General features: G+C 38.1%; 1 protein-coding gene across 2 annotated transcripts in view; it reads right to left on the bottom strand.

Moving 5' to 3' along the window:
• KCNIP4 (potassium voltage-gated channel interacting protein 4) overlaps positions 1 to 25,716 on the bottom strand; it is a 730,028-nt gene that overhangs the window by 154,278 nt on the left and 550,034 nt on the right. Inside the window, exon 1 of one of the 2 annotated variants that reach the window (XM_067530296.1) lies at positions 21,780 to 21,941. The exons of the other annotated variant lie outside the window; for it this stretch is intronic. Within the exon in view, the coding sequence (XP_067386397.1) occupies positions 21,780 to 21,891 (112 nt within the window). The 5' untranslated portion in view covers positions 21,892 to 21,941. Of the gene's footprint in view, positions 1 to 21,779; positions 21,942 to 25,716 lie in introns of those variants that run through there. 2 annotated transcript variants of the gene reach the window in all.

Raw genomic sequence — 25,716 nt, 5'->3', positions numbered from 1 at the left:
CTGCTAACTGCTCAACCCCCCGTTTCTGCCTCAGCTAGGGTCTTGCAGGTTTTGTTATCACCTTTAATCCCACATTTGGTCTGGGATGAATAAATCTTGCCAGCATGGCTGAAGCCAGGATAATTGGATAGCTTCCCCATTGTTTCCCTAAGGCTCCTCAGTATTCTCTAAGATATACCTTTTCTTTTCCATTTGTCCATTTCCTGTTGGTTGCTCCCTTACAGCCTTTTTTGATTTATGCGGTCAGGAAGGATAATGTCAAACTGGTAAACTGAGGTGCATATGATAGTTATAAAAAAATAATACTGATCTTTCTCTAATTCTCCACTGATGCACAAGAACCATAGGTACGACTGAAGCCTTTGTCTAAAGAGAAGGAGAAATGCCAATCCATAGCTTAAAGGGTATGTTTCTTCCCCAACCACCACTTGACTTCTTTCCCCGCCCCCCCAAACTGGTCAGGCACAGCAGTTTACGTGGAGAAAGATTTCCTCAAAATAAAGATGATTTCATATTATTAGGTCTACTGGGAAAACAAGCCATTAATAATTACCATGATAAAAAGACTCATTTCCAAAACTTAATTTTGGCAACTGGGAATTTTTCATGTCACTGGACACAATAAGAAGAGTAAAATTGCTACTGACATTTCAGTGTCTCTTCCCCCTCCTTCCTCCTAAGTTTCCTTATCGGAGATTAACCTTAAAAACATAAAAATGGCCATACTGGGTCAGACCAACAGTCCATCTAGCCCAGTATCCTATCTTGTGACAGTAGCCAATGTCAGGTGCTTCAGAGGGAATGAACAGAACAGGTGATCATCAAGTGATCAGTCCCCTGTTGCCCATTCCAAGCGTCTGGCAAACAGAGGCTAGGGACACTTCAGAATATGGTTTCTTGGAGCATTAAATTACTTCTTAGCAGTAAGAGAGCAATTTTACCCTGAAAAAAACCCAGGCAGATAAAAGTAGATCTTTGCAAATGAGTAAAACTGCAATTTGTTCATATATATGAAGAATTCATTATTTCACACACACACACACACACACACACACACACACACACACACACACACACACACACACACACACACACACACACACACACACAAACAACAGAAAAAGCATCTGATTCTTCATTTCTTGCACACCCAAAACTCCCACTAACTTTAAAAATGAAAGTTATTGTCAATGGTACTTCATAGGTAGCTTTGTATAGGAGAGGAATACAGGATGGGCCCCAAATAGCCCTACATAATGAATGCATATCACAACTATCTCAATTATTTTTCCAGTTAAAAATAGCTTTCAAATGAAATAGCTATTCAGTAATAATGGCATAAGGTTCACTGTACTCATTTAAATATGACAGGTAAAATGCCTCAGTGTGTATTAACCTAATTTCAAATAATATTGAGATACAAATTGTATGAGGGAGATTTTTTTTATCTTAGTGTTCACTTCAGTTATAACGTAAATCATATTCTTGTCGTCTGAAATGTTTATGGGTGAAGTTTTCCCCAGTGCAGAGGCTGATGCCCGGCCCTGTACATCATGAAAGCTCTGCATCGAGACTGAACAAGGTGGGATGTCCCATCTCCTGAGTAGTGCACCCTGTGCATGCCATGATCACTATGCCAAAGCCACACAGGCCATTGCAGCAGGTCACACTAGTGGCAGGCCAGGGGAGGAAGCCACCTGTACATGTTTACATATATTCAGTGGCCCCATCATGATATGCAACCTATGAGAAGAGACTGTGACCCCTACTCAAGTCCGCCGGCTGAAAGAGTAAGCCTAGACAGCCTTGCATCCTAGCCCTGGGCTAGATGGTGGTGGATTTCAACTCCCCAGAAACCTTTTCCTCCGGGAAAGCCCAAATACTGATACCAAGATAGTTGGAATGAATTTCACCATAAGGAAACTAAGATATGCAAAAGAAAGGAAAAAGAAAAACGAGAGAGACTAGACCAGACCTAAAACCTCTGGTTATATGGATAGCTTCTGCATGATAATGTACTGTATACTTGGTTCCTAAATGGGTGCAATGGCACTTTGTAGATAAACTAGTGAGAAAGTGTAAGAAGTCAGTGCAACACTGCAATATACGAAGCCTAAAGAACACAGACAAGTGTAATTCAATAAATATTGACAGAAGTTGTTTTTCAATCAGCTTTGACAATGACCTTTATCCTTCAATTAAGTGAGTTTAGTCTTAAAGATAAATAATTAGTCATAGGTTTTGGCATCTTTGTTACATGATGCTTCTTAATTAAGTCTCCAGTGGTGTTGTAAGAATTTGTAGGCAAGTACTGTGCTTGTGATGTATCTTCCTTCAGGCGAACATTTTAATTATTTATAGCATACGTGTTCAGGGTGGCTTTTCCAATTTTTTCTCCTTGTGTTATATTGTACAACAATCAGCATAGCTCACCTGGAAATCTAGTTGGAATAATCCTCTGACCATCCTGAATGAACCTACTCTCGATATACGCTTAACTAGTGATACAGTAGAACCTCAGAGTTACAAACACCTTAGGAATGGAGGTTGTTCATAACTCTGAAATGTAACTCTGAACAAAGTGTTATGATTGTTCTTTCAAAAGTTTACAACTGAACATTGACTTTAATATAGCTTTGAAACTTTTCTATGCAGAAGAAAAATGCTTTTAACTATCTTAATTTAAAAGAAACAAGCACAGAAACCTTCCCTGTCAATTTTATTTTGAACTTTCCCTTTTTTTAAGTAGTTTATGTTTAACACAGTATTGTACTGTATTTGGTTTTTTTGTCTCTGCTGCTGACTGACTGCATGCTTCTGGTACCAAATGAGGCATGTGGTTGACCAGTAAGTTCATAACTGAGCTTCTACTGTACTAATATACCTCTAAAATCATAGGTAATATCTAGATTTTTCCCTTGCTAATACGTTATGCTGCAGTCAGTGTTATGTAGTTGCACAGTGACTTTGATAGATATGCATTTGCTGAGTTTTTACTTCCTATCTTAGGAAGTACCTACTTTTAAGGTTGCTCTCTTTCAAAGTGATTTAAATGTATTCACTGCCATCGGTTCAGAGACGTGGAAGGGCCCATCCTTCATTTAGAAGGGGAAGTGTTTCCACCACTTTGCTTTCTTCCTGGGATTTCACTGAGGAAGTGCAGCTTTAAACTCCTGTATAACCATCACAGTGTCCTTGCTGGCAGAGGTTGAAGTGGAACTGAGCTCAATCAGAGCGTTGCCTGCGTTGTCCCTTTTTCAAAAATCAAAATGAAATCCTACGAAAAGTGGAAGCATGGGTAAATTGCTAAGGGTGAGAACAAAAGAACAGCACAAGCATATAGGGACAAAATCAGAAAGGCTAACACACAAAACGAGTTACACCTAGCAAGGGAAATAAAACGCAGTAAGAAGAGATTCAATAAATACATTAGAAGCAAGAGAAAGACAGAAGAAAGCATAGGTCCATTACTTAGTGGGGAAGGAGCAATAATAAGAGAGATATCAAGAAGGCTCAGATATTAAATGCCTATTTTGCATCAGTCTTCACTAAAAAGATTAATGGTGATCAGATACTCAATACAATTAATATTAACAACAAAGGGGGAGGAATGGAAGTCAAAATAAAGAAAGACCAGATTAAAGAATATTTAATTTAATTATTTACTTATCATAAATTAGTTGTAGTCAAGTCAGCTGGGCCTGATGAAATTCTTCCTAGGATACATAAGGAACTAGCTGAAGCAATCTCAGAACCATTAATGATTATCTTTGAGAACTCATGGAAGATAAGTGAAATCACAGAGGCTGGAGAAGAGCAGACATAGTACCTATCTTTAAAAAGGGAACAAAGAACCGGGCAGCATGTAATTTGCAGTGAAAGAGGTGCCAGGGCTCAAGCAATTTTTTTGCATTCAAAACTGATGCAGGAAGCCTAGAGGTACCAGGGCTCAGCCTGGTAAGCCCTGGAACAAATTAAGCAGTGGAACCAGGGAATTATATACCAGTCAGCCTACTTCAATATCTGGAAAGATACTGGAGCAAATTATTAAATCAATCCGTAAGCACCTAGAGGATAATAAGGAATAGTCAGCGTGGCTTTATCAAGAAGAAATCATGCCAAACCAGCCTAATGTCCTTCTTTGGCAGGTTACTGGCCTAGTGGATGGATGGGGAGGGAGTTTTAGACTGGATATATTTTGATTTTAGTAAGGCTTTTGACACAGTCCCACATGACAACCTCATAGGCAAACTAGGAAAATATGGTTTAGATGAAATTACTGTAAAGGTGTGTGCATAACTGCTTGAAAGCCCGTACTCAAAGAGTAGTTATCAATGGTTCACTGTCAAACTGAAGGCTGTATTTTGTGGTATCCCACAGGGGTTTGTCCTGGGTCTGGAACTAGTCAATATTTTCATTAATGACTGGGAAAATGGCGTGGAAAGTACACTTATAAAACTCTCAAGATGGGAGAGATTGCAAGCACTTTGGAGGACAGGATTAAAATTAAAAATGACCATGACAAATTGAAGAATTGGTCTAAAATCGAGAAGATGAAATTCAATAAAGAAATGCAAAGTATGTCTGATAGGAAGGAAAAATCAAATGCACAAATACAAAATGTGGAATAACTGGCTATGCAACAGTACTGCTGAAAAGGTTCTGGGACATTATAGTGGATCACAAATTGAACAAGAGGAAACAATGTGATACAGTTGCAAAAAAGGGTAATATCGGTCAGGATGTATTAACAAGAGTGCTTGTGTAAGACATAGGAGGTAATTGTCTTACTCTGCTTAGCCCTGGTGAGGCCTCAGCTGCAGTACTGTGTCCAGTTCTGGGTACCATACTTCGGGAAATATGTGGATAAATTGGAGAGAATTCAGAGGAAAGCAACAAAAATGATAAAAGTTTTAGAAAACATGACGTATGAGGAAAGGTTAAAAAGCTGTATGTTTAGTCTTGAGAAAAGAAAACTTGAGGGGGGACCTGATAACAGTCTTCAAATATATTAAGGGCTGTCATAGAACAGGCAGTGATCAATTGTTTTCCATGTCCACTGAAGACAAGACAAGTAGTAATCTTTCACATTTTTTCCATTTTTCACATCTTTCACATTTCACATCTTTCACATTTTTACCATATAATTATAATTATAAAATAAAATCAATCAAGTTTCAGTGTACTGAGCAGCATAAACAATTCATTGTCAGTATAAAATTTTAGTTTAGTTTAGTAATGACTTTGCCTTGCTTTGCAACAAGCACAAGCAAATATCTAGGTGAATTGATGTATCCCTGGAAGACCTCTGCGTACCACTGGTTAAGAACCACTGATCTAGGTGTACGTGATCTTGCCTGAGTGCAGTGGACTTGACTAGATGACATTTCAAGGTCCCTTCCAGGCCTACATTTTATGATTCTACACCTCCTTCCCTACCAATACCACTTACATTTGGTTGGGGTTGGTCCTGCTTTGAGCAGAGGGTTGGACTACGTGACCTGTTAAGGTCCCTTCCAACCCTAATATTCTATGATTGCTTGTAGGTCTTTGGTGGAGGGATGTTTGTGGGTAAGTTATATCCCCAAAATCCCCATGTGAGATGACTTTCTACAGTTGAGGTTCCTCAACTAGGGTGTTGATTGGCTTCCTCTGGCAGACTGTCTAGTGAATATTTCCCTTTAAAATGAACCAGTCATGGGGTGTATATAGCCCATGCTAGCCCAGTGACCAAAGGATTAATACAGTCACTGCTGATTGGAAGCCTCACAGCAGCTGGGAGGACAAAAGGGCTGGGAAGCAGAGAGGTGGGGCAGTTAACAGAGGAGTGAGCAGGCTTGGAGAAAGGAGCTCCTGCCAGCAAGTTACTAAACAGCTGATCAGAGATAACAGCCCAGGAGGGGACGAGCTGATCGATAGGCTGGAGAGCCTGCGGAGTTCAAGGGGAAGGTAGGAAGCAACTCAGGGCACTGCCAGAGTCAAAGAATGCTCATCCTGCCTATCTAGCTCAATGCCTTGAGCTGGAACCCATTGGAGTGGGCAGGCCTGAGTTCCCCAACTAACACCCCCACCCCTGATGGACTTGGAGTGATGAAAGGGTTTTCAGACTCCTGGGCACCAGGAATAGACGGACAGCCCTGCTAGGCTATGTGAGCCCAGGAGCTGCACCACACTTGGCCAGAGGGGGCACTATTGCACTCTGTTGGCCTCACAGTACTGATGGAGAATGTAAACATTGCAAAAGCTGTAGATGAATTCAGTGCTTTATTCTGTAATATCCTAATAATTTAGGAATGGAAGGAAACTGATCTCAGAACATATGTACATCAAAACAGCTATGTTTGTTTGTTAACTAAACATAAATCCTACCTGCTGTCATGCCACCAAAAACTGGAACACACAGAAAAAAAACTTTTTAACAACAGCTTGGCCTTCAGCTTAATATGCTAATTTACACAGTAGAGAACACTAATAAAAGCTAGTGTGATGGTATTCCCCTCCCTCCACCCCATCTCTTGTGATTTTCAGATACTGATTTTCTAAGAATTGTAGAAGAGTGGTTTTCAACCTCTGGGGGTCCACAGACTATGTTTAAGATTTCTTAAGAGGTCTGCACCACCATTTGAAATTTTTTAGGAATCTGCAAATGGAAAAAAATTGAAAACCACTACTGTAGAACATTTGTGATTTTAAATCAAGAAGGATTTTGAGCTTTGCCTCAGACTCTTTAATCATCAATTCAGTTATGTACTTTCTCTGCATGAATCTTGCTGTTAAACAATACACAGCTGATCAACACCAAACACATGCAGAATTGACAGACTTTAGATGGAATACAGTTATTGGGCATTTAGAAGGTATTTCCTCCCACAAGGTAATTCATAACACTTCACTACTAGCTAAAATGGTTATCAAATCTTTGAACCTTTTGAAGTTAAAGAAATTTTACAACTAGAACATTAAAATTGCCAGCACAAATAAATGTTATTTGTTAGATAACAAAGATAGACAACATAGATCCAAAGAGCATAATCACAGAATCAAAAATTCTTCACCATGGTATAAATATGTCCTCTTTATTCTGTTAAAAATGTAAAGTTGCATTGTTCATATTATATACCTGATGGGGATTAATATCTAGAGACTTGCTAATAAGAGGAAGGTTAATGATTTCCCAAAACTGTACCCACCAGGAACTGTTTTAATTGTCTTGAAACTACTTTACATGCAGCTATACAAACGATCAAAGTCGCCCCGTCTGCTGTTATCACACAATGTTGTTTCAGGAGCAGAAGAACTTTCTAATAAGGACAGAAACAACTTTACAATTGAAGGAGTTGTAGATATACCCTGCATTATGCAAGATCTAACTGGGTGAAATTCAGCTCTGCAGAGAAAGCCAGCACGACACCTATGTACCATGTAAACCTTCTTATGAGGTCATAAATGGGATTTACATTGTGCATAGTTCTTTTGCGGACCTTCCCTAGAGGGCTGAATTTTACCCATTGTAAATTTAGAGGTCAGGTTTTCAGAAGACTCACCACCCAGAAGCTTCCATTTAGGCAGCTAAATTAGTGGAGATACATTCAAAGGAGGTCAGCTCCCATCTAAAGTTTCTCCACTGGGAGCTGCCAGGTGGTAAGTTCTTTTAAAAAACTAGTCCCACTTTGGAGTGCTGAACACTTGAAAATCAAGTGAGACATGATAGGAGGTTTATATGGATATAATCCAACTACCTTTCACAATCTATTTAAGGCAAATGCTAATTATTTATGTGGGCTAACAGCATTCACCTAAGTTGTAACAGAGAGGTACTTGGGGAACTGAATTTAAATTCCTTCAGCTGCCCCATTTGTAAATGGAAATACTATTTCTTAGCCATCTTTCAACAGGCTTTGAAATTCTCAGATGGAAAACACTATATACATGCAAAATATTTATTAATTAACAATTTTAAGCTACAGGAAGCTTGTCCATATTTCCTAGACTCATCATTTTTCTTCTACAGATTGCTGAGTTCCATTATTCTTAAATATTTTCCTCCTACCACTTTGGAGTTTTAAATGCAGTCCCTAAGGCAAAGCCTCATTTTATTTTTTTTTAATATATATATTATGTATCTAACCCAGAATGATTTCAGGCAAAAACAATACACATTATGTGAAGCACAAAAGTGCAATATAACCTATTTCACCCCATTGTAAAACAGCTATGACGTGAGAAAGAGCAGCAGTAAATATTATTGCTATTATTTTTGTTTAACAATACACAAATTCTAAAAGGCAGAGACAGCACTTCATTTTCTCCATTTACTTGTAGAATTAGACTCTTAATCACTTTGAAATCATTTTTAAGCAGAGAGTGATGCCCTATTTTATTAATTTAATTATAATGGGAAGAAAGTAATAAAGCCATTATTAGTTCATTTTTCCTCAAAAATGTACAACTGTGTAATCTAGTAGTAGTACAGTATGAATCATTTTGTGTCAAATACAGCCTCTAAGTACCTGCGGGGTAAAGTTTTGGTTTTATTGGAATAAGAGTGAGAAATTATTCAAGAGGCAAGACTATAAAAATTATTTTCTCTATTTGAAGTGACTTAAACAGGGTCCTGAATATCTGAATCTACTTTTCTGCCTCTGAATATCATGGTAGTTGAAATTATCTGAGAAGCCAGATACAACAGCTTCCTATGTTTTAACTGGAGGGACTAGTGGCTAGCTATTCTCAGTGATGGGTCTCTGGCTGTGGAGTTTACTTCCACCACTGGTTTGCCAAAGTTAGGATCAGAAGACTTTCAGAGCATGCTGAAAAGACTCACCTGCTATTCCTGGCTCTTTTTTTTTTTTTTTTTTTTGAATGAATGAATGAATTGTAGAAGCTCAGGGTTGGAAGGGATGTCAGGAGGTCATCTAGTCCAACCCCCGAATGGATATCAAGGAAGAGAGATAGATTTATAACCTTTTCAGGGACTGGGTTAAGTTTAAGGACGTATCTCTCTCTTTTTAAAAAAAAGAAGTTATGTATTTTTAACTCCTGCATTATGCCTAAAAAACATGACCAGCATAACTGGAATAAAATCTAAATAAACATTTAACAAACAGAAAAAGTTTTAATAAAAACATTTTTAAATGAATCAGAAGAGTGATGAAGTTTGTTTCTTGGACAACAGTACAAAGGATAATGAATTTTGACAATTGGGAATACTGCTTGGTAGATATATAAATTCAATAACTAAAGAGAAGCCAACAATATTTACCCCACTTGAACTGGAAGTTTTGAAATGGTAACAAAGAAAAGAAACAAAGGGTATGTCTACGTTGGCGGCAGCAAATTTGCCGCCGTCAGATTGATCTATCCGGATTAATTGAGCGGAAGTGAATACCTGCTCAATCAGTCCGGATAGAAATCGATCTACTAAAACCACCTCCAGAAAAAAGCATAGTACTGCGTCAATGGGTACATTTTTTCTGTTGGCACAGCGTACTGAAGATGATATGCAAAATGGAAGTCACAAAGTCAATGGGAGTTTCGCAAGCTACTCTACATAATTTGCGTATCTCCCGTCAACTGCCACTGAATTCTTGGGTAAGTATAGACCAGGCCTAAGTTCTATTGAGAACAGATATTGCACTCAGAACCATCACTGTATGCATCACATTTTCAAACCTGGATACCTAACTTGGACATCTAAATCAATATTTAGTTACCTAAATCAAAGTGGCCTGGTTTTCAAAACTGCTTTCTGTGTTATAATTGCTCAGCACCTCTGAAAATCAGGTTACTTACTGTGTTCCTGCCACCAGTGATGCCAACCTCAACTACCCATTTGATCATTTTTTTCCCAAAAGCACTGCTGGTGCAGCTTCTTACACATGGAACACCCACCGCCCCCAATTAATCCATTCTCTCAGTCAAATCACTATTCAAGACACTTCTGTTGTGACACCTCTAAGAAATCACCCAACTAATGATGGCTAGATAGAGGATACATTGAACACCCAATACTTATTTAATCTTTTATGCTATATAAAGGGGAAATAGATATAAAGAGAGAGAGTACTCCTTTTTATAAGGATCACATCTGTCCCGGATAATTTGATTCTTATAAGTGGTTGATTCTTACAAGCGGAATGGCAAAGAATGGATTAAATCAACAGTTAATAAAAAAACCAGTTGTTTAAAACATAAGTGCAATAATAAAGTCTCATTTACCGTAACTAAATTCTTTAGACTTAACATATTCAACATGGAAGAAAACCATATCAACATTCTAACTGAGCAACATGCTACTATTATTATTGCCCAATCTTTTAGCAGGTGCTTTTATTCAAGGCAATTATTAGTACTGTACAGCATGTTACACAAACACTAAGGTAAAATTCCAAATCTTAAAAGTCTCTCAAATAAACTGCAATGATAACATTACACTGACTTTTATAGCATAAATATAAATGTAAAACAACAAAATGGACCATTTAACAGTATTGACTCAATAATATTTATTTTGGAGTTATTTCACCGTCACTGGAATGGCATGTCTCACACTGTGAATGTGCAATGCAATAGCGCAGTCACTGTTTGATTACAAACTTGTCCAGTGTTCCCACGATCCACAACACTGTCAAATTTCTTTTACAAGGTGATGTAGGAGGTTAAAATCATTGAAGCCCCTGTACAGTAGGACATTTGTGAAAGTTTTCATCACATCCTTCATTTGGGTCAAGGATGGGATGACTACCTCTTAATCCTCAGAGTCCACCTCTGCAACCTTTTCGGGTTTCACTTCAGATTGATCTGTGTCACGACGACAGACAGATTGCATAAAACAAGCACTGTCATCAATCTCTACTCTACATTTTCAAATTCATGTGCACTGGAGTACTTTTTATGGCTCAACAACAGTTTTTTCCTTCATAGGTGCTATGACCAGGATTGTTGAAGTATTGACATCAGACCAGGTGTTTGCAAGCATTAGAATGGCATCTAGAAGACTGATCTTCCTGGCAATTTCCACAGCAATAGCTTTGTTGTTTTCATCATCATCAATGTGGTGCAACACCAGGTAAGCCATCTGCTTGTGAAAGTACACCTTGACAGTTCTGATAATTCCTTGATCACATGGCTGAAAGATAGATGTGTTCTTTCTTCACATGCAGTTGTCTACGAGTAGCAAAATCTCTCCTTTTCTGGCCCAACTTTTGATCCCAGTCTTTCAGCCACTTACCAAATAGATACCCTGTCATCCAGGCAGATGACACTGGCAGTGTAGTGGACTGAAAGATGTCTCACATTTTTAAAACATCAAAGGATTTGACTTGTCCCAATGATGAAAAGGTCCTTTTTCTTACCAGTCATGAAGCAGATGAACAGAGAAGTAATTCTCTCTTTAGACTTCTTTCCTCCTATTTTGTTGTCTGATTTAAAGCTGAGTGTGCCATCAGGCAGAGCTGAAAAGTAAATTCCACTTTCATCTGCAATCCAAATGTCTTCTTCACTGAAATCAGGTCTCATTTCAATCCACTTGTTTTCTAACTATTCTTCATGTGACCTAACATCTACATCTTCAGCGTCTCCATGCATTTTCTTAAAAACAATCCTCTCATTTTTTAAAGAGAGCTCAAACCAACCAGTGCTGGCTTTGAAGTCAATAACAACCAGGTCCACCACCAGTTCTGCTACTTATTGCATCACTAACAGTCCTCTTAGGGGCATTTCTCTCACTGGCATTCCTGATCCATTTTATGAGTGCTGTGTCGACCTTAGGTCATTGCCTGACCACACTCTTTTTCGGTCCCTGGTCAGGAGGGAGTGAGATGCAGGTCTCAGCCCAAGAGAGATGATGGCTGGGAGTCCTCTCAGCATGGACAACAGCAATTGCACGAAGCCCATAAAAGCAAGGATTTTGGACTGTGGATTTGACTTAGAAATGTTTGGAAAATCATGATCATTTAAACATTTTTCCATGAGATACAAGATTAACTTGATGGAAAAAAATCTGAACAAAAGCTTTAGAATAGTAATCTTAGTAGTTTCATCCTCCTTCAAACTTTAAACAGGATATATATAAATGCCAAAAAGCTAGTAGCCTAATAGTACAAATGGATAATAATGTAAGAGTACATGTAGGAATATCCATTGATTGTTAGTATTCTGGGGTGCTGCTTCTTTGCTAGAAATAAATCTATACTTGTGTATGGTTGATTACTTCACTATGAATACTGTCATCTTGTATACAATATCCTGCTAAGGGATTAAACTGGTCAACATGTATAACCTCTGAAGAAATTAGCTTTGCTTTTGTACAATGTAACTCATTGATCTTATTCATCTGAGAAGTTGAAATTCTATCATTGTACAATATGTGGAAATCAGGGTGGAACCCAAATCCCAAAATGATTACTGTGAATTAATTGACTGTGCTCCATTTAATGGTCTTTAGTCAGGAGGACGAAAGGGAGGAAAAGCTGGGAACAAAAAACTTGTGCTGCAACTTAAGTCAGATGACTATTATTCAAAGGGTGTGAGCACGCATGCATGCACACACAGTGTTCCACGAGAATTAACATACTGTATAAATTTTTTTTTTCCTGAAAATATTTAAAAAATTAAAGACAAAGTACTGATATTTTCCAAAATTAAGAATCATAATTGTCTAAAATATGCATATTTTGCAAATTTATACAAAAGTCTTCCATTGTACTATAATTTGAACGTTTGTTTTTAGTCAGTGTATATGTAAATTAGGTTTTTGTTAGCAAAAATACCCAAACAACAACAAAATAAGAACACACATGATAGCCCTAGAACAGGCTAAGGTATACCAAATGACGAAACAAACAAACAAAGTTAGCTTTGATATCAAAGCCCCAATTCTACAGTTCCAACCAATTAAAGAGTATAAAGAGTTGTTGGATTGCACCCTTTGTATTTTACTCTGCAGTTATTTGTATTTAAATGGGGAACCAATATTTCATAATGGGATCTTCACTCTAGCTGAGAAAGGTATAAATACCACCAAATGGCTGGAAGTAGAAGCTACACGAATTCAGATGGGAAATAAGGTGTACATTTTTAACTATGAAGGTAATTAGCCATTAGAACATATTACCAAGGGTTGTGGTGGATTCTACATCATTGACAACTTTTAAATCAAAACTGGATGTTTTTCTAAAAGATGTGCTCTAGGAATTACTTGGGGGAAACGTTCTATGGCTTAGCTCTATGGGGAAAGGCCAGACTAGATGATCACAAGGGTCCCTTTTTGCCTTGGAGTCTATGAATTCAATAAAAAGATTTTTTTTACAGTAGTTATTATAGTCAGCATTTGGCAATAGTTACCAATATCTGGGATATCACTAGCTTTCCCTATTCTTAAGGGAGGAGATATTTATGGTAATTGTGGAAAGATGGCAAATATTTACTTTTTAGTGACTTCTTCAGTACACTTAAATACTGAGCAAGCCATACAAAACTGAAAGAAGAGTGTGGCAGTGGTGAACTTGTCCATATAACATATGGTCAAATTAAAGGCAGTCTCTGAACATGTGTGCAATAGCAAAAAAAGAGTTCCTTCTCTCAGTTGCATCTGCAGTAGGGCAAACAGTGATTAACAAGTCAGGTTACAGGAATGTTTAAAAGTGTCATGTTTTTCAGGGAAATTAAGGCTCAGATTCTACAAACATGCATATGAATAACTTTATGTGCATGACAGACCTACTGAAATCAACACTACTACTCACATGCGTAAGGGTTTACAGGATTAGGGCCTATGCTATGAGGTATTTTAAAAGGGAATACAGATTGCCTCTGAATTGGCATTTTATTTGCCAACGGTGTGGCTCTGCAACATCTGTCTATCTGCAGAGCACATTGTTCAGAAATAAAAGAACATTCTGTTCCACTAATGACATTTTGTTTTGTTTTGTTTTTTTAAAAAACCTCAAAATAATTAGAAATAGGCAGATTGGTCATAGCAACTATGCAATGAAGAAAACAGGGCATAGATCAAAGTCTAATGAAGGCTTAATACAATGGTTAAATAGAGGGCATCTATGACCAGAAGAAGTACAATGGAAGATGAAGGTCAGGTTACAAAGACAACAAAATTATTAGTATATGATCTACTTGACAGTAGCTTTTTGTTAAAACCTAAGGAAAGCTCTCCACACATACACTTTCTCTACAACAGGAGAAATTCTGCTGGTAAAAATTAAAAACCCTCAGAGGGTGACAATAGTAGTAGATATAATCCATGATGCACCAGCCATAAAAGATATGCAGAATCATAACTTTTACACTGTAAATTACAGTAGTATCAGCTTTTCTTTTTCCTTTTTGCACTACATACACAGCACAAGTGACAATACTCTGGTATTATAACATGTTCATTATATGGATGTTTGAAGCACTGTTAGAAGAACAGCTGACAATATATTATCCCCAATGCCAATTTATTTCTGGGTGCAATTTAATGTGTCTGTGTCTGTGAAGCTCAAAGCAGGTCCTGGATACAGGAGATACATCTCTCTCTCCCTGTTGAGATCTGATGAAATGCTTGAGCTAGTAATCTTCTGGTTTCCATGAAATTTTAAATGGAACTCCATTTAACTTAGGTACTTATATGACCCCATTACCTGATCTCACAATCTTTAATGTGTTTATCCTCACAACAGCTCTCTGAAGTACAGAAGCATTATCATTCCCATTGCACATATGAATGACTGAGACAAAAAGACACTTGCACAAGGTCAGACAGGAAGGGAATCAAACCCAGGTCTTCCAAGTCCCAGGCTACCACCCCAAATACTGGGCCATTTTCGTCATTCTTCCTCCTGCTAAGTGGAGTTATTCCTAATGTATACTTGTGAAACTGAGAGGAGAATAAGGGCCATCATATACAATTAAAACTACAGAGGGAATTTAGGGAAGCTGAATGTAACTATACACAAAAGAACTTGCTACGGATACTAGGGTTACCACTATTTTTATAAGTGCCACAGGACTTTAAGTGGTCATAAGTCATCTGTAGCAGTGTTCTACATCTCATTCTAAAGGTAACATCTCCAACAAAACAGTAGCTTCTAACACCATGCCAACCCTCTTTTCACTACAGATTCAGCGGGAAGATTCCTGACTATTGATTCACAAACACGCTTCCTAGACCCCCATCTAAGTACTGGCCAAGCCCTGCTCAACCTTGCTTAGCTCATGAAACCTCGTGAGATCATAGCCCACGGTGATATGGCTTCAGGATAACCATTTAAAAACCGCAGGACTTCAGTGAAACAGGAATCAACCAACAGAAATACACAAATGTATAATATATGTTTAAGTTAAAAATATATTAGCAGGATTTTTCAAGTTTGTCAATTCTTGTTAGGCCATTGAAAGGCCCATAATCAGCTTTAATGAACCTGCTGTCCCTTGCAGTGTTCTGAATGGCACAGCAGTGTTAACTGTTCCCAGTTAGCTGTAAGGGGTCTCTTTATTGACCATGGAATGCCAAGTTCTTCAGCTACCCCATTCCCAGGAGTGTGTGATCTCATTTAGTCCTAGACAACCAAGCTCATCAGAATTACATAAATAATACTGAGTTTCTGTCATGAGTCCCCTGACTGTCAGGATGGGGTTCCTCCATGGCTTACACTGATGGTTATCCTAGTAACACATTAAAAAAAAAACATTATCATGGCATAAACTAGACATTGTTTACTTCCTGATCCCCAAGCAAGATAATCATATCTAAAATGGTCATGTCACCTCCAGTAGCTCCACTATATATTAACTGAACTGTCAGATTTTTCAGCTAGGCTTGAATTATTCCTATAATGTTCTTTACTGCCAACATTTTAAAGCCATTTTGTATGTACCATTATTTATTTTAGAAGATATCACTTATTCTTTCTTCAAGTGAATAATGCAAGGCTGAAAATAAAATATACATATACAAAATGGGCAGCTATATGCTGTAAATATGCATGATAGATTTATTTATATACTTATTCATAAACAGACAAATATACATATGCAAGAAACCCTTTTAAAACCAAATAAAAATTCAAATATCTATTGAATGGATTGCTGTTATTAAGAAGATATCAGATTCTTATTCAGCAGTTATGTATTTCTGAAACCACCACCAATGGAGTAATAATAATTAAATATTTTATATACTGTAAGTGACTTAGTTAGTACTACAATAATTAAAAATACATCATGGTTTCCATTATACATTCCATTTGCTTGGTTCTTTTATCTCAAACATACATACAGATTCAAACTTGGAACACAAGCTTTAGAAAACACACACACACACACACACACACACGTTATGGTGGGTTCACTGGTTCTCTCTGGCTGCTTTATACCTCTCTGGGGACACAAAGCAGTTGTATACCCACCTTTAACTGCACAGTTAAACCAGCTTTATAGCAGCTTTGCAATGCTTTTTAATCTAATTTTGGAATACATTTAAACATGTACTAAAGGAGCATGTTGGATAATGGAATGATAGAATGAATTTTTTAAATCTGTTATGGTTCTCGTATGGAACGGATTCAATTGTTTTGCAAACCTTGAAATTCTTTATAGATCTGTCTATGACCAATCCAGGTATACATACCCCTACGTAATACCCCACATGCTGAGCAGTGCCCATGTCCTCTTTAATATAATATATCCCAAAGATTCCTATGGACAACTGTGTCAATCACATACTAGATAAAATTAAGACATCACAGACTACAGGTGACTAATAATAAGGAAAAAACTTTTATGATCAGCATCATCATTGTGCAGATTTAATGATCCATAACTCCATTTTAGATAGCGACTAAATATGCTTTTACATAAATGCTGTATGTTACAGCCTTAAGGGTCAAGACCTTCTAGAGGTCCTTGGTGGCCATGATCGGTCCAAAACACAAGACCAAAAATACTTTTTTCACCATCTCCACTTGGCCAGATTGCAACCATTGTTCACATGCACACCTTGCTACTGTGAGCCATGTCACCTCAAGGATAAATTACTTAACATGGGGCTGCAAACTCAGAGCATCCTAAAACTGCAACTGGTGTAGAAAGCAGAAGCCCACTTGGTATGTGCCATATTTCACCAGCAGCCCCTGACACCAATACTGTGTACTGATCTATACTGGCTGGACATGGGTTTTCAGGTGTGATTTAAGATGCTGGTTGTGATTTATGAAGTTCTCAATGGCTTGAGACCTGCCTGCTTGAAAGACTACTCTTTCCTTATGCCAAGATTCCACAACTGTGGCCACTGGTGGCTCTTGAGCTGAATCCACGCCTCTCAACTTCCCAACCAGCCAATGTGTGACACAAGCCATCACCCTGGGTGACAAATGATTGAAGTATATGACACCTGTTTCCTTCCCCCTCCCAGTGTGTCAATCTAACAGATTTTAAAGAACCCGTGTAAGAGCTTTTTTAAATTTATTTTTTGCTGCAATGGCAAACGGAGGGAAAGGGGGTGGAGAAGAACAGCTCCTAATTGGTTGCAAGCAAAACTGGTTGACACAGTGAGAAAATATTCCAAAAACATGCTTTACGCCTAAAAACATTATACTCTGTCAATCAGAAAGCAACGCAAAACAGGAGACACCTATTTTGGCTTTGTAGGTCCCAAAGCCCACCTACCTAGTAACCTTGTAATAAATCCCTCCCCCCCCCCCCACACACACAGAGCTGACAACAGAATAATACAGCTCACAACTCACATACAATGCCACATAGTTTACTCACACACAAACACAGTTAATGCTGCTTTCTCTTTCTACCCCAGCTACAGCTGTCTGGGTCATCCCTGTGTTGTTGGTGCTGTTGCCACTTACAGGGGAGAGTAGAAGAACAGGAGACCCAGAGCAGGCTGGCACCCCGTAGGACTATAGCATATCACCGTAGGATATGGTGCTGCAGCCTAGGCAGGCTGACAAAGTAGGATAGAATACACATTGCAGTACAGCTGAGAGGGCTGGCTGGATCCTCTTCATTTTAACAGAGAGGGGGCAACAGGGAATAGAGCTTTTATCCACAAAGAGCTCTCAGCTATGAAACAGAATCATAGAAGATTAGGGTTGTGAGGGACCTCAAGAGATCATCTAGTCCAATCCCCTGCTCAAAGCAGGACCAACCCCAACTAAATCATCCCAGCCAGGGCTTTGTCCAGCCACACCTTAAAAACTTCTAAGGATGGTGATTCCACCACCTCCATAGGTAACCCATTCCAGTGCTTCACCACCTTCCTAGTGAAAACATTTTTCCTAATATCTAACCTAGACCTCCCGCACTGCAGCATGAGACCACTGCTCCTTGCTCTGTCATCTACTACCACTGAGAACAGCCTAGCTCCATCCTTCATGGTAGTTAAAGGCTGCTATCAAATCCCCCCCTCATTCTTTTCTTCTGCACACTAAACAAGCCTAGTTCCTTCAGCCTCTCCTCATAAATCATGTGCTCCAGGCCCCTAATAATTTTTGTTGCCATCCTCTGGACTCTTTCCAATTTGTTCACATCCTTTCTGTAGTGGGTGGCCCAAAACTGGACACAGTTCTCCAAATGTGGCCTCACCAGTGCCAAATAGATGGGAATAATCACTTCCCTCGATCTACTGGCAATGCTCCTACTAATGCAGCCCAATATGCCATTAGCCTTAGGCAATAAGGGCACACAGTTGACTCATATCCAGCTTCTTGTCCACTGTAACCTCCAGGTACCTTTCTGCAGAATTGCTGCCCAGCCAGTCGGTCCCCAATTTGTAGCAGATCATGCTTTCACGGAGGGGTACTGCCCTTCCGGGCACTCTGAAAAGCTCATCTGCTTTTTGTCTGGGTGGCTGAAAAAGTTGTGGCCTTACGGCAGTGACTGAATGAGGAATAGAGTTTTAATGTGGAAAATGCTGCCTACTCGGTTATGACTGCGAAGAGATACAAAGGGATCTCACATAACTGGGTGACTGGGCAACAATATTGCAGATGAAATTCAGTGTTGATAAATGCAAAGTAATACACATTTGAAAACATAATCCCAAGCAGACATACAAAATGAGGAGGTCTAAATTAGCTGTTACCACTCAACAAAGATCTTGAAGTCGTCATGGATAGTTCTCTGAAAACACTGTGCAGCAGCAGTCAAAAAAGCTAACAGAATGTTAGGAACCATTAGGAAAGAGACGGATACTAAAACAAAAATATCAGTAGCTCAGTGGTTTGAGCGCATGCTTTGCATGTATGAGGCTGTGGGTTCATGAGGTCCCTTCCAACTCTAATATTCTATGATTCAATGCCTCTATATAAATCCATGGTATGCCCACATCTTGAATACTGCATGCAGCATATATATCCCAATACACACACAGGGTATTAGAGTCAAAATGCTAATATAGCAGAAAAGATATATTAGAATTGGATTTCAAGGACAACAAAAAAATGACTGGAGGTATGGAACAGATTCCATATGAGGAGAGATTAAAAGACTGACTTTTCATCTTAGAAAAGAGACAACTAAGGGGGGGGGGTAATGGACGTCTATAAAATCATGAATGGTATGGACAAACTTAACACAAGAACCAGGGGTCACTAAATGAAATTAATACGCAGCAGGTGTAAAAACAAAAACATAAAGAAGTACTTCTTCACACAACTCACAGTCAACCTGTGGAACTCATTGCAGGGGATACTGTGAAGGCCAAAAATATAACTGGGTTCAAAAAAGGATTATATACGTTCTTGGAAGATAGTTCCATCAATGGCTATTAGCAAAGATGACCAGTGATGTAACCCCACATTCTGGTGTCCCTAAGCCAATGACTGCCGAAAGCTGGACCTGGACAACACAGGATGGATCACTCAATAATTGCCCTGTTCTGTTGATTCCCTCTGAAGCATCTGACATGGCCACTACTGGAAGACAGGATACGGTCTAGATAGATGATTGGTCTGACCCAATATGTCCATTCCCATGTTTGTTCTTGGTGGAGTATTATTAGGGGTTTCTTGCAGCTTTGTTTTTGTTGTAAAGTTAGTTTAAATAAGTTGTGCCATAAGTTATGAATGTCCTGCAAAACACTCCTTGTTCATTTTTTACTTGGGCAAAATTCCTATCAACTTTAGTGGGAGTTTTGCTAGAGGAAGAGATAAGTGGAGACCATGGAGCAGGCCTCAATGGAGTAAGAAATCCCGCAAACTACTGCTGCTATTTTAGTCAAACTAGTAATGTTACAATGTTTTTACTGTGTTTTGTAATGTTTTTATTTTTCTTCTGTACAGATCTCTCAGATCCATGTTGCTGGGTGATTTTAAATAAAACTTTTATTTTATATAAGGAAATATCACGGCACTATTGTTTGGAATTAATTACATAATTCTAATCCCTAACTCTGAATAGTTATGCTTTCCATTATATATTACACTGCACTTTTTATTTTACAGGGTTGGTTTGTTACTAGCAGATTTTTAGGAGCATGATTTACTGCATTTGCTGTAGCATACGGAATATTTTCTCAGATAATCACAGTATGATTTTGTGAGGAATTAAAAAAAAGGGGGACACAATTGCTAAACAGACGAATGCCATATTTTATCCTTTTTCTATAAATACTTTATTACCATCAATTATAAAGTTGGAGTTGTCATGCAATTAAGCAAGATGAAAGTTTGAAAACACTGAATGTTTATGTTCAAAAGAAAAAAAAAAGTATTATGTGGTTTAGAACTCTGAAAAAGAATTTCACACTTCCATAAAAGAGTATTTAGTAGCAAGCTTTGCAGCTGCCAGATGTTATAATTTCTCACGTGTGGTTTTAAGGATGATTTATTTAAATAGCTCAGTAACTATAAGAGTGCTAGGTTAATTATTTCACCAGTACGTTAACAATTTTATGAGGTGACTTTGCAAATCTCCATCAGTCAAAGGTCTTTTCTCACTATGAAGAAAAAAATTATGCTTCAGAAAAACTAGTAAGAAAGTAGTCACACTGCCAAAGTTACAATGAATATTTCGTATTTACACAATAACTAAATCAAGCTTTAATCAGAGTAAGGGCTGTTGTCAGTGAATGGTTTTGTTTACTACAGCATTCAGACAGAAATTAGAGTAGATGACAGTATAATTTGATTTTTAGAACTAAATTTAATTAGCAAATGTGAAGTTAACATATTCAGTATCATGCAACAACGCTTAGTGTCTGTGCCATAGTCTGCACTGTGCCACTGAGTTTTAAACAGAACCTGCTATTGAAATTAATGGGAAGTTCTGCTTATTAATAGATGTAATGGTATGATCCTATATACATAGGGACCGGATAGTCTAATCAAATAAGTATGTCATATACACACACACACAAATTATTTTTAGAACATATATCATAAAGCAGAAGAGCACCCAGTTTTATAAAACAAACTAAGATAAATATCTATATATTAAGTTTTTTACTAGTAAGCAGCTTTCAAAAGGTTACTGTGACTGATAGATGCATGCGTACATTGTTTTCAACCTTTCCAACATATTTCAATGCAGACACTGTAAAATGTAATGCACTGTATATAATAAACCCTACGTTAGATTCTACTTTTTTAAATATCAAATAAAGGCAACAGAAACAAAAACAAGATTTCACAGTCCACAGGTTATTCTCACTTTTTCAAGCATTTTCACATTACAGGTTTTATATCAGAGACTATCAGTCTATTTTACGTAGACAGCCTCTTAGCAGACTAGATACTACAAACAGCACAAACCACGATTGACCACTTTACCTTCTGAAAAATCAATCAGTCCCAGCAAATGAAGCAGCTTCAGAGATGCAAATATAATCACAACAATACCCACTGTTTGCAGTCCCTCTGACTCCCACTCTAACGTCAACATTCTTCAAACAAACAAATCATTCCAGTCTTCAAGCCAGTTCGTAATCAGATGGAAATTTAGAGGATTTTACCAATATTTTGTTTTGAAAAAAGTTGCAATGGTGAAAAACAACGTTGTGCTATACTGTGGAAATTAACTGACCACCCTAGTTGAGGCAAAATACTAACTAAAGCCCTGCATCTCATGCTTCTCTAAGCATTTGATTTCATTAGCAGTGAGTCCTCTTAGAACACTGAGGTGGACCACTAACCACTTGATATGACATTGTATCCAACAAGTAATGTTACTTCAGAGCTGCTGGAAGAACATCTGTTTTAGAACTCGACTTTGCTGTGTCAGTTCAAAAAAGAAACACTCCCAGGAAACTTGCACTAGAGAGCACACTGCTACCAGCACTGAGCATTCTAATACTCCTAGACTCATGTTTTCTGATTCTACCCAAGCCTATTTTAACACAGGGTTTTTTGTTTTGTTAAGCTTGACAAATGCTAGTTTACTGAAGACATCTGTTTTCACATGTCAAATGCTGCATGTCAGAAAAATACTGCCCTTTGCATCTCAGTGCATTGTATTTACAGATGCAGTGTCCCTTCTTCTTAAACACCACCAGAGCCTAGTTAAAGTCTCTAATGAAAATTACAATGAAATTAAAGGATAATATTTTGACATGATGATCTAGCTTCCCTGATTAACAAAATGTAATGTTGTAAAATGGACACCCCCCCTCCAGACTCTCAATTTTTGCAACATATGTACAGTATGTCTTTTAGAAACCAGAAGTGCTTCTTTTTTGACTAAGGGCTTGAGTCTGCACTTTCACCGATCTTAATGGAGTTAAAGGATACTCAACTACCAGGAGGAACTCAGCAACTCCCAGGATCAAGCCAGAACTACACATCAAGAAAAAGGCTCTTCTGTGACCTTGGTTGATTTATCTATAGGCTTTATAAAATTAATCTATCCTGTGTTTCAAATGGATAGAAATAAGGTATATAATGTACAGTACATGCTGTAAGAATTGTTTATGCAGAACCAGCCTTTGCATTTTAAGGCTGGGCCTGTGAAACAATTACTCCCACTTCCACTCTGCAAATTTAACTAAGTCTTGTCCACTGGGATACCAGGGAACAGAATAAAGATTAACAGAAGGCCCAGTAAGATGAATCTTGGGCCATACTCAATAATAACTGTCTAATTATATAATAAAGTTATTAGGGTCTGGTAGGGTCTGACCCTCTATATTTAGGTTGTTCAATGATGTTCACTAGAAAAGATTCTTGCTAACTTTGAGAAGTTCTGACACCTCCATTGTTTGCAGGAAGCCTCTGAAAATTTAACAAAAACTATTACCTAACAACTTGAATAGAAGGACAGGGGCAGTTAATCTTCAGGCTACCACCAGCCTCCTTTGCTGCAGGAGAAAGAAGTCCATCAGCTCAGACTTAAATCTATACAGAGTTGCAATTTAAAAAACAAAACAAAATGTTTATTTCTCCATATAAACCAGAAGTTTAGGAGATAAAGAGTTCATTCATTAAAGAATTGTGTGTGTACTCAAGTTAATTTAAAATGATCTTCTCTTGTTTTGTTGGGGATTTTTCCCTCCAACCATTTAATTATAGAATCCAAAGTATTCAACTGTATTCATATAAATACTCGAAACAGCTAACCCTTTCATTCTCCTCCTAACTTAGATATCGGATATCTGCAGAGGAACCACAATAAAATAGCGGATCATAAATAAACTATATTCACTAACATATATGGTGTGTGCATCTCCTTGCTTATTTTAATCTTCCAGATATTTATCCCCTTTATTTCTTATTGTCCGTAGATGACCCATTTTATCCATCTCTGTAATTAATTTTCTATTCTCTCTCATTTCTGTGAGCTGTTTTTATTCTCTACTACTTCTTTCTTTGAAAAGTAGCATCTCATTCCTCCCCACACCTCTCATTTTCCTATTCAACCCCTTTGCTTGCCACCCATTAGCTTTCTCCCATTTTACATGGCTTTCCCTTCTTTTGTCTTGGTCACCGTTGCTCTCCTCATTTTCATATCTCTGGCTCCTTTGCTCTCTCCTGTCTCCCACTGTCTCTTTGGGCTCATCCCCCCTCTTCCTCCCTCTTTCAGATTTTTAAAACTGCTCAGCACCCAACATAGTAAGAGTCCCAAAGAAAGCTGTGCTTGTTTGAAAATATCACCCATAGTGCTTTAAAGACATTAACAAACTAATCCTAACTTTCTGCAGCCCAAGAGAGAAGCATTATTATATCCACTATCTAGTGTCAGACACAAGATTAGAATGAAGGATAATCGCACTCTAAATTCTGGCTTAATTTGCTAGCCCAGGCTACCTCATGTTATTAAGTTCTCCCTCCATGAGACCAGAAGCCCCACTAGTTGCTCAGCAGATGTGCCAGAAGAGAGGGAGTGCAGTTTCCAACAGCTCAGGCAGTACCTTACTCTGTGGTTCCCATGTCACCAAACTGATCTGGAGTCCCTCTAAAAATTTGAGGAACCAAAAACCATGTATTTCATGGGTCCTACTGACCAGCCCTGGCAGCTGTGAGAGAGTGAAAAGTGAACTTTTAAGAAAACAATCAATCACAAAATGGTAAAATATAATTATGAAATGATAGGGTTCATGATTCTAAGGAATGGTAGGAGGGAAAACAGCACAATAAAGACAATGGAGTTCAAGAAGGCAGAATTTAGCAAACTCAGGGAACTGGTAGGTTAGATACCATGGGAAGCAAGTCTAAGAGGAAAAGCAGTTTGAGAGAGGTGGCAATTTTTCAAAGTGATATTAAGGCACAAAACCAAACTAGCCCACTGCGTGGGGAAGATAGAAAGTATGGCAAGAGACCATCCTGGTCTACCCAGGAGATCTTCAATGATCTGACTGACTGACTGACTGACTGGCACCCGAGTCCTACAAAAAATGAAAACTAGGTCAAATTACAAAGGATGATTATAAACAAACACCACAAGCATGTAGGGACAAAATTAGAAAGGCTTAGGCACAAAATGAAATTATACTACTAGATATATAAAAAGTAACAAGAAAACATTCTACAAATACATTCGAAAAAAGAGGAAGACCATGTACAGGGTAGGCCCATTACTCAGTGAGGGGAGTAAGAAATCAACAGAAAATGTGGAAACAGTATAAGTGCTAAATGTTTTTTTTGGTTGTTTCCGTTTTCACTCAAAAGGTTTGTCATAATCAGACATCTAATATAGTGAACGCCAGTGAAAATGAGGTAGGATCTGAGGCTAAAATAGGGAAAGAACAACTTAAAAATTACTTCACTAACTCAGATGCCTTCAAGTCAACAGGACCTGATGAAATACATCCTTAAAAACAAAAGGAGCTGATGGAGATCTGAGCCATTAGTGTTTACCTTCGAAAACTCATGAAAGATAGGAGAGATTACAGAGGACTGGCTGAGGGCAAATATAAGGCGAATCTATAAAGACATAAAGACATCATAATGACAATTCGGGCAATTACAGACCAATCATCTTAACTTCAGTACCCGGAAAGATAATGGAGCAAATAATCAAGCAATCAGTTTTCAAACATCTAGAAGATAAGGTGATAAGTAACTGTCAACATGGATTTGTCATGAACAAATCACTTCAAACCAACAGATTTCTTTGATAGGGTAATAAGCCTTGTGGATGCGGGGCGGGGGCCGAGGGAGGGGAAGAAAATATACCACATCTATCTAGACTTTAGTAAGGCTTTTGATACTGTCTCGCATGACCTCTTCATAAACAAACCAAAGAAATATAGCCTAGATGGAGCTACTATAAGGT

Source organism: Emydura macquarii, unplaced genomic scaffold, assembly GCF_026122565.2.
Source record: "Emydura macquarii macquarii isolate MOO-44397 ecotype Brisbane River unplaced genomic scaffold, CSIRO-AGI_Emac_v2 contig_3062, whole genome shotgun sequence".
NCBI classification, from domain to species: Eukaryota; Metazoa; Chordata; order Testudines; family Chelidae; genus Emydura; species Emydura macquarii.
This window is presented reverse-complemented; position numbering and strand designations above follow the sequence as displayed.